Consider the following 10556-nt stretch of genomic DNA (forward strand, 5'->3'; position numbering starts at 1 on the left):
TATATATATATCTCTACTGTTTGCTAGCAGTAGATATATGCAAACACACATGAGGCTTTAATTATCCTCTAACCCTCCTTTTCCCCCACATGGGGCTTTTTTTTATATAGATCTATATATATATGCAAAAACAATAATGAAAAAAAAAAAATATTTCAAAAGTGTTAAAATGTTACTGTGTCTCCGCCGCGCGCTACCTTACAAAGATCTGAAGATTCTCGGGCAGCCTCAAAGGATCATGAAGCGGGCGCATGCGCAGTTCAGATCTTCGGCCGGGAGACGAGGAGAGACACAAGGTAAGTAAATGGAGGCAGCATGCACCCGCACCAACTCCGTTGGACAGGAAGTGCCAGGCAGAGACAGGAGTCAGCGCTGGATCAGAGATCTGCACCAGCGCTGGAGGGGCTGCTGAAAACTACAGGGAAGAACAGATCAAGTGGCATCATTTAAGGTAGGTCCTTACACTAGCATTGGGGGCTGGGTTTGGCTTTAATGACACTTTAAAACGACAGCCTAGACTCGAAGGAAATCAAATCCACAAAATTCTGCAGACATATGTAACCAGTCTGTGAATGGGTCCACATATGCAGGGCTTGAACAATTTTAGGGTGTCTCACCAGTCAGTCAAAAATGTCACCAGTCAGCATGACCCGACTATAGCCTTGCAATGTATGTTAACATTTATTTTGGGACACATAGAGCTTTCTTTTGGTGGTATATGAATCAACACTGGGGTTTTAATTTTTTTTACTATAATGAAAAAAGTACAGTACATTTCGGAAACAAAAATGTTTTCCCTACATTATGTTAAAAAAACATTTATTCTTACCCATATTTTTGGTAAAATTTACAAGACTGGGTAAGGTCGGGTCAATACAATCTTGGAGAGGAACTGCTGCACTCCTTACCGGAACCCCTATGTATAAAGGAGGGTGCTGTAGTAACCATGGATGGCGCCGTGCATCTTCAAATATATGGTAAATGTCACCAGCACACCTATGTCTTGTGTCAATAATCCATCTTCTTTATTGATGCAGATTATCCAAAAACAAAGTTTTGGGGCCACGCAGGGTTTAGTGTTATCAGTGATTAATGGCCCTACAATTATTGCTCATACTCTGACGTTTGTGGTGATATGCAACATGGGCGGCACAATAGTCGTTCTCGCAGCGTAGACACACCCAACGCATGTTTGTGTGTGTATGTGGGGGGCGGGGGACTTAAAATTTTTTTTGTTTTTTAATTAATTTTTTTATGCTTCTTTAATTTTTTTTCATTATTCTGGGCACAGCGCATCTCGGGATAGCGGCGGTGGTAAAACCGCAGCTAATACAAGCTAGACACGCCCGATCGCTTAAATGTAAACCACCAGCCAAGAAGCTCCTGGCCGGCCAGTTAAAAGGAGAACTATGAGATGAGTGATTTCCACTCACCTCATAGTTCTAGCCGACCTGTGACAATGAGATTGTCACAGGTCGGCTCAGTAGATCGTGAGGTGAGCGAACACATACCAGGTTCGCTCACCTCTCGATCCTGTCACGGCTCTCTGCCGTGACAGGGGGAGGGGCTGGATTCCCCTCTCCGATCTGCCAGCGCTGACTGGCGGAACGGACGGGGCAGGTACAGCTGGCTCTGCCTCTAGATAGGCAGTGCCAGCTGTCACTCACGCAGCTGGGCGGATCCCGTCATCTACGTCGGGATCCGCTCCGGCTGCGGCGTCTCAGTAACGTAACTGAGCTTAGGGTAACGGGAGGACGCTAGTTTGTGTCCTCCCGTTACCCTAAGGAGAACTATGGGGAAAATCACTGACCCCATAGTTCTCCTTTAATTACAACGGCCGGCCGGGAAGCTACTCGTCCAGCTTCGGCGTCGTCTTGTCACAGACGAGAGGATTTTTAAGCCCTGCACATATGTCTCTAGCTATATGGAAATCCACTTGACCACAGTGGATAGTATAAGCAAAAAAGGAAGGATCTCACCCATGTGCAGATTTGTGGAACAACTAGACTGAGGATGCAGCGGGTAGTGACAGATGGAACAATACTGATCACTTCAGCGTTCTTTCATAACCGAAGATATAGTAAACATGAACATTTAGTTCAGAACTTCTGTGATCAGCGTCAGTGAGGGTGGAGCTGCAGAGGAAAAAGAGATTGAGGACTGTTTCCTCATTCTTTTTTTACTATTACAAATGTGAAATATTAGGGTCTGTTTAGACCCCTGATATTTTCCCAAAGTCCCCTGACAGTACAGTAAAAAAAAAAAAAAAAATACAATAAAATAATATATAATATAAAAACCCCTCAGAAACCACCTCCTCCGCCATTACATACACGTAATGTACACTACACACCATGTGGTAATGCATGTTATGTGTGTTAGTTCAGTGCACTGCACCAACACGCTATGGCCTATTCACACCAGAACTGTGATAAAATGTATGCTTGCCTTATCGATGCGTCCAGGGATGTGATTGATTCCTGACCGCATGTAATCATATCACATACGATTACATGTGGTATGCTGGCGTTCTGTTGCTTTCAAATGCAGCAGCTGTCACTCGATCATTAACTTGACGCTTGTAAACGGCAGATTAGGGATTCCTGCTGCAGGGAATCATAAGTTCCCGACACAGGAATCCCTAATTGCACCTAAAATATAGGTGTCAATGGAGCTTTAACTGCAACAACCCAACACCTAAAGAAACACCTTTCAAACCAAAAAAAAATCTATGTTTATAGGATTTGGGTAAAACATTTATTCTAAACACCTTCATTTCCTATCATTGATTTAATGTTTAACCTTGTATTAAAATGAAAAAGCGAAAACACCAATACTTCCACCCCCCACAAGGTTCACCAGTTGGTAAAAAGTAGGAATCACTCCAAAAAGGAGTAATCTAAAAGAAGCACATGGAGATCCCCACCTAGATCCCTTTAGCAGCACTACCTCTGCTCCTGCCCCTGTATAGAGATGTAAACTTTTTGGAAATTTTGTGAAAAATTGAGAAAAAAAATGCAAATTGTATTTTGACAAATTGTAAGTAATTTTGTTACACCGGGAATGTGAAATGCAGTGTATATAAAAGTATTATTCTTGAAATAAAAGTAAAGCTTATTCAGTAAATAATCTAAACTTGCTTTCTAAAATGTTATTTTTTATTGCAAAGACTGTAGATGTTAATAACATTTCAACTAAACATGAGAACAGATAACCACCCCCTTTCCCTCAAAAGCAACAAAACAAGCAAGACCATATTTGCAAATTGCAGCTTTGCTCTCAGCAGAAGTTGCCCTGTGAAAATGTTTCCAAACTTTAGATGTTGGCCTCACCATTTTACTGAGAGGAGGGAAAAAAAACAATTTACTGACCAGACTATAGGTAAACATTACAGTGTGATGGTGTAGAACATAATTATGAATCATTTAACGGTTATAAAGCTAAACTAATTTGTCAGATGTACCTTCTTACTTGTCAATTAAGGCCTGAGAGGACAGAAACTATCTACTATCATACCAACAATCACCCAACTGTAGGAAGTACAAGACAGAGCCTACAAGCTAACTAAACTGGAGCCTTTCCTCTGCAGTGCCACTAGTGGCAGAAATGCATATTTCTTTGCGAGTTTGAGAACTGCATTGAGAAGTACTGTGTTACTTGAATTGTATTCCAGGATTTGCATGTCCTCAGCTGGGGGAATGTGCAATAATTTAAGACTTTACATAAAGTCTCAGAAATCTTTCATTACAGTGACATTAAAGGCTATTTTTTCCCCCCACCCAATGTTAGTGTAAGGACTAACCTTAAATGATACCTCTTGATCCGATCTTCTTCTTTACTGTCCTTTTCAGCTGTCCCTCCAGCGCGGGTCTCCGATCCAGCGCTGACTAGCACTGGTGCGGTCTCTGATCCAGCGATGACTCCTCTGTCCTCCTCTTCTCTGATGTCCCACAGAGTCTGTGCAATTATCATTGTGAATTCCACACTCCTTTTTTATTTCAATTTTTCCCGAAAAAAAACTTTTTCCCCCCCAATTTTTCCCAGCCTTTCCCATCTCTACCCCTGTGAGGGACAGGAGGCACTGAGGGGGCAGATTGCTGATTCAAAATGTATCGACTCTCTGGTTCCTATTTATTGGAGGTGGGTGGCCTCAGCTGTGCATAGGGGAAATTCCATCTTTGGATAAACTTTTCCTTTAAATAAATTTGAAGTTCAATATTATGGAATGAAGCCAGTATGGAATTCATGGAAACAGTAGCATGTAAAAATACAACTTACCCAATGAGATGGCCCCAATGTCTTGCTCAGAAGAGGCTTTCCTAGGTGATTGGGTGGCACTTTTGCTAGGGTTTCTTTTAACTAAGAAAAAAGTATAAAAATAACATTAACCTATAAAACAGTGACAAGAAGAATTTATCGAACCCGACAGGATCTGGTAACCAATCAGCGTTGAGCGTTCATTTTCAAAGCTTAACAGAACAAACTGAAGAGAGAAGCTGATTGTTACTATGAATAACTGCTCTAGATTCTGTCTGCTGCAGTGTTGATAAATTCCACCCCACCCCCCATTATGTTCAAAAATAATTTCTCTCGAACAAGCATTAAAGGCGCCCATACACCTTACGATTATCGGACGAAACTTTTCGTCTGATGATCGAACCGTGGTACGATTTTCCGTACGACGTCCCCATCCTGCCCTGATAGTCGCAAGGTTCAATCAGCTGTAGTTAGAAAAAAACACCTGGACAACTTGCGGTAATTGGCCGCAATTATTTTAGTTTGCGCAGTGTTAATCGTACGACTTTTGACGGACGGAAACGCCACCAACCATGCGAACATCGTACGATTGACCAAAGTTTTCAAACATGCTTGACCGTCAAAAGTCGTACGATTGTACAGTACTATCGGTCGGGCACTACATTCACACGTTACGATTGTCTTACGAAAAGTCGATCGCATACAATAATCGTACGATAATCGTAAGGTGTATGGGCACCTTTAGACTCAACACCTGGGATTAGCCTGATCACACATCTGCTGGCACTCCAACAAATGACTGGAGCACCATTGGCTCTGACATTAATCATGTCATTAATATCTAAGGGCCCATTTTTTGGGAGTTCTATGTTTAAGTAGACGTTGGGCTATCTGGTCGGGGACGGTCTACTCTTTTTGGACTCTTAAGCTGTTCTGTTTCATTTAGTATCTTTTTCCTTTTCTTCTATTTTTTGTGTTTTTTCTTTCTTTAGGCTCACACAGGTGAGCTGTTTAGTACATTGATGTTGGACGGAAAGTCTTCTATGTATATAGATATGAAGGAGGTCATACCAAATGTTTGCTTCAAACATAGGTGGATCCCTATGCTTGATATTTCTCTCAGATTGTTTTGATTTTGTTTTTGATGATGGGAGATAATTTGGCAAAAGTAGGTGGATGGATATGTTCTGTTTCACAGAACTATTATGCATTGTGTGTATGGTTTCTAGTGATCCCCTCTTACTACCTGACTATGCTAATGTGGAAGACTCTGAGACGCAATTGTATGCTTTACTGTTTGTGCATCATGTGCTATCTTATTGTTTTATTCTATCTTAAACATTTTATAAAATACTTTGAAAGTAAAAAATAAATAAATAATAAAAAAACTAATTCCAAACGCGGCACAAACGCAATGCACTGCGTTCCAGACCTGGTCCAGAAAATGGTGTGAACCTGCCCTAAAGGTCTGGATCCAAATAAAAATGTATGAACTCTTAAACAAGACAGTTCAACTCTATCGCCTTAAAATTGTGACCCACAAAGCAATTGTTTCAAATGTCAGAAGAGGAAATGGTCACTAGGTGCAAAGTCTGGACAGCAGGGTGGGTGATGAAGCAATTCAAGGCCATATTCCAACACTGCATCAATGAAAAAAAGCGTGAGCAGGGGGCATTGTTGTTAGCAGGGGCAATGTCGTGAGGCGTTAGATGTCACATGACAACTTGCCATGTCTTTTATTCTTCATTGCAGCTAGTAATTGGTTTGTGAGAGATGTATATCTAACTCCCTGTCACTGTCTGCTTATTCTGCATAAAATCCATTACTGAATCTACAGATGTCTTAAATCGACAGATGACTGCTCCTCAACATTTAACTATACAAACGTGATACTATACGCACTTAATTTTGAAGGCTTAAAATATATAATGAAACACAAATTATTGGTCCACGTCTATGTAGGCTAGGAAGGTAACTTACTGAGTGACCCTCATAACAGTCTCTGTACAAGTTAGCACAGTTAAAATGTATCTATGGCCAAAACTTTTTTTTTTTTTCGTTTTGGATAGAGGGGGGGAGGGCTTAGAAGGGGGCTTAGAGGCCTTTACCAGATAGGAAGTGAGCAAAAATCTGAAACAGGGACAAAGACAACAAAAACGGACATAGGTTCTAGCACACAGCTTAACCTAAAAAAAATAAAATTTTTAGTTTGGTCTGTTGCTGTTCGAGAACTTCCTTCACTTCCTGTCTGGTAAAAAGCTTGTACATGGGACAGTATGTAAGGGAAAGTGTGAACTGAGCTATTCAACCTACATCTGAGACCACTACAAGACTGAATGGCCTAATAAATAGAATTACAGACAGGGCCTCTTCTTCCCACAGAAATATGGAAATGACCAGAATAGGCCAAGTAAGCAAATAGCATAGATACTATGAGCAGTAACTTGAACAAACTGATGGTTGGCTTAACATTTACGAATGGTAGAAAGTCAAAAGGTCAGTGAGGAGCATTTTGCTAACCAGCAGAGAACACAAACTAGAATATCTTACTTTTTTTTCTATTCCACTAAAAAACTGGAACATTGTTATATTGGCTGGGGGTTTTGACATTCCCAAAGTCATGCATATAGTCTTCAGTTCCTTAAACACCTCGCTGCCTCCTCCATCTTGTTCCTTCTTTATAGGCAAATTAACACTGAGCATTCGTGCAGCTTCAAGTTCTGATATCAAATATGCTGTAAAAAGATCGAGATGACACTTTAGAAAGAGTATTTCCCACAATAATGTTTTGTTGCTCATAGTTATAGCACAATGGGATATATACACCAAACTGCCCTTTGCATCTGAAAGTGTCTGTACAGCCCACAGTAAGTTATGACATTCTCCTTTTTGTATACTTCTAAAAATTTCTCTTTAATAACCTTTAACATGGTGTCCTGCATATCATGTTCGGGAGGTCTCTATATATACGATATATGCACAATAGAAAAACAAAAGATTAAATCTAAACAGTATATCCGTATCAGAGGTCAGAAGAAACATTGTAGCAGGGGTACTTCCAGTATTCATGATATCAAACAGCAAGGTGCAATTACTTCTGGATGGGACTAGTTAATCTAGAGTGTCTATATGTTCAAAAACAAGTAATGTGTATGTAATAATATGCTGGATTTTTTATTTATCATAAAGCCATCGAGCCTTTACTTCTGTAAAGTGGACACTTAGCTTCTTCCACACTTTGGCAGTTGTTTGCTTAGCAGCAAATGAAATAAAAGTTGCAAATGTATGTTAACCTTTAGATAGAGATTTAACTGTTCCATGAAGCAAAGCCACCCATTCATTTTTACAAATGTTTTTAGAAAACAGAATTTGGAACTATCCAAAACCTCACTAGATCTGGCCATTTTTTACCAAATGTAGAGTATCACTTCCACATCATCACATCCATGGAAACATTTATTTATAGATTTTAGATAAAATAGAAACTCTTGAAGGAAAAGTATACATTCCGAATGGTTTAAAGAAGAACTCTGGATATAATAAATATTACCCCTTGCAGTAAGGCTACCCAGCACTGAGTTAAGTGCTCATTTTTGTCTAGGGTGTAAAATAATAAAAAAAGAGAAGATATACTCACCTGATCCTCGGTCCCGAAGCCGTGACCGCTCACCTCTCTACCCCTTCGCTCTAGCTGTGAATTGTCCCTCGGGGTCCTCATGTTCAATGCAATGCTTGTCTTTATTGAGCAGACAGACGGGGTTAATATTTGACGCATCACCGATGGAAACAAAAGTTTTAGTATCCTAGTGGATGTCAGAGAGCAGAGAAAGAAAAAAGTCTGGAAAGATTACATGTAAACAAATCTCCAGGACTTCATGTCAAGTATGGTATTGGCTGATTGGTGGAAAGTGAATACAAAAAAATGGGAAAAGGAATAGACCGTGTAACTGTAGGCCAGTTGTCATAACGTCAATAGTGTGCAAAATATTCAAAGGAATAATAAGGGACTACATACAGGAACTTCACTAGGAAAATGGAATCATATGTAACAACCAACATGGCTTCATGAAAGTCTTCTTGTCAGACCAATCTATTGACATTCTATTAGTAAGTCTGTATTAATTTAGACCGAGCAATACCAGTAGATTTGGCGTGTGCACGATCAGATACAGAGGGTAGTAATAAAGGAGTAATTTTCTAACTGGGCAAAAGTGGAAAGTGTTAGTCTTGGGACCGATCCTGTTTAAGTTATTTATCAACGACATAGAAATTGGAATAAATAGTTTAATCGCGGCTTTTTACAGCTAATGCTAAACTATGTAGGGCAGTGAACTGTAAGCAAGACATAACTTCACTTCAACAGACCTAGATAAAACCTAGATAAAATTGATGCGTGGGCTGCAAGAAGGCAGATGCAATTTAATATTGAAAAATGCAAGGGTATGCACATGAGAGCAAAGAACGTGTGCACAAACTACTATTTAGGGGTTGCTCCATTAGGGGTAGTCGTAAATGGAGAAAGTCCTGGGAGTGCTCATAGATCACAGACTCTGCAAAAGTATGCAATGCAAGGCAGCGGCCAGCAAAGTGAACAGGATACTGTCTTGCATGAAAAGAGGGATTTTGGCAAGGGATAACAGCATAATATTACCACTTTATAAATCACTGGTGCGGCCTCATCTAGAGTATGCAATCAAAATTTGGTCACCAACCCTTAGGAAAGATGTCCTTGAATTTGAGAGAGTTCAGAGAAGGGCTACAAAATTGATTGGAGGGCCTGAGTTGAGCCATCCTGCACAAATTAAACCTATTCTCCTTACAAAAGAGGCGCTTAAGAGGGGACACAATTGCAATTTTCAAAATAATAAATGGGGACCACAACATTTGGAATAAGCTGTTTACACCAAGAACTCTATTGATGACATGAGGACACAACAAGAGGCTAGAAGAGCGGCTGTTTAATCTTAAGACTGCGCAAGTGTTTTTTTTTTTTTTTTTTTACTGTCAGTAGTAAAACTGTGGAATTGCCTTGCAGTCATTAGTATCTGCTAATACCATTGAAGAAATCAAGAAACTCAGAGGAGTTTCTTAGTTCACTAAACATACAAGGATATGGGAACTACTAGAACCAAATATTTCCAGGCACACATATAGGTTGAACTAGACGGACCTTTGTCTTTATTCAACCTCACCTACTTTGTAATGGACGTGATGATGTCAGAGGTCCTTAGACTGCTGGAGCCCAGAGAATAGGTTGTGGGGATTAGTCTAGCAGCCAGGCAGGACGGAGGATCAGGCGAGTATACCCACTGCAAGGGTTAATGCTTACCATGCCCAGAGTTCTTTAAGTTAATGGTGCCTATAGCTTGAACCACTTCTGTAGATTTGTTAATACATTAACAATGTATGTTAATGTAATACAATGTAATAATTCTATTCCTACTTTTAAACATAGGCTTGGTACATAGGAGATTGCAGCAAACCACTCGTAGGTGTGACATCAAGACAACTAAAAAAATGTGGTAAGCAAAAGATAATTTGTATAGGGGAGTCTGTGCTTTGGATTAAACGTATATAGCTAATTATTTCTTGGTCAGGAAAACTGAAGTACTCTTGGAGTGACCTCCAGGAGCACTTTCCCAACATACCTCTGATTTTACATATTATATTAAAGTTGTTTGTGATCCATCAATAAAAAGCTAATGGGTAGTCATAACCTGGTAGAAACATAGGGCTATATAGGATGCAACCTGAAAACGTAAAGTTCTCCCAAATCATCAAACTTTGTAAAGCAGTGGACCCTCTTCTACATAGCCTTAAGGGCATAGGTTGGCACCCAGACAGGGAGAGTAATACAGCATTTAAGGTAGCCAATAAGTTTTTGTATCACCGATATGCGGTGGAACCATGATATGTTTTCTGGAGTCATAAAAGCTCACTCAGCACAGCAGGGCTAAATGATCTATCTTCTGGTGCTTCTTGTAAACCCAACCCTGGCAGATAGATCACAGCCCCGAAACGCTTTTATGAATGAATGATCAGCGCTTTCAGGATCAGTACACTGTAAGACACAGCCCTGACAATGTCGAGCGTTTTTTTTTTTTAATAAACGCTCACTCTGCATTGTTAGCTTTAATCTATCTGCTGGGCTTCATACTTACAAGCAGCCCTGGCAGATAGATCACAGCCCACAACCCTGACTGAGCTTTTATAGATAAATGCTCACATTTATTTACATAATAGTGAACAATCAGCTAAGGGGGGGGGGGGGCAATGCTTTTTGTTTGCTAAAACACCCC

The 10556-nt window shown here is 40.2% G+C and overlaps 1 protein-coding gene across 5 annotated transcripts in view; it reads right to left on the bottom strand.

Moving 5' to 3' along the window:
- FAM98A (family with sequence similarity 98 member A) overlaps positions 1–10556 on the bottom strand; it is a 54768-nt gene that overhangs the window by 28958 nt on the left and 15254 nt on the right. For all 5 annotated transcript variants that reach the window (XM_018552902.1, XM_018552904.1, XM_018552905.1 and 2 more), the window contains exons 4-5: positions 6808–6992; positions 4279–4359 (exon numbers count right to left, since the gene is read on the bottom strand). In XM_018552902.1, coding sequence (XP_018408404.1) covers positions 4279–4359; positions 6808–6992 — 266 coding nt within the window. The remainder of the gene's footprint in view (positions 1–4278; positions 4360–6807; positions 6993–10556) is intronic.

The sequence above is a fragment of the Nanorana parkeri genome, unplaced genomic scaffold, assembly GCF_000935625.1.
Source record: "Nanorana parkeri isolate BGI_ZX_2015 unplaced genomic scaffold, ASM93562v1 scaffold100, whole genome shotgun sequence".
Classification (NCBI taxonomy): Eukaryota; Metazoa; Chordata; class Amphibia; order Anura; family Dicroglossidae; genus Nanorana; species Nanorana parkeri.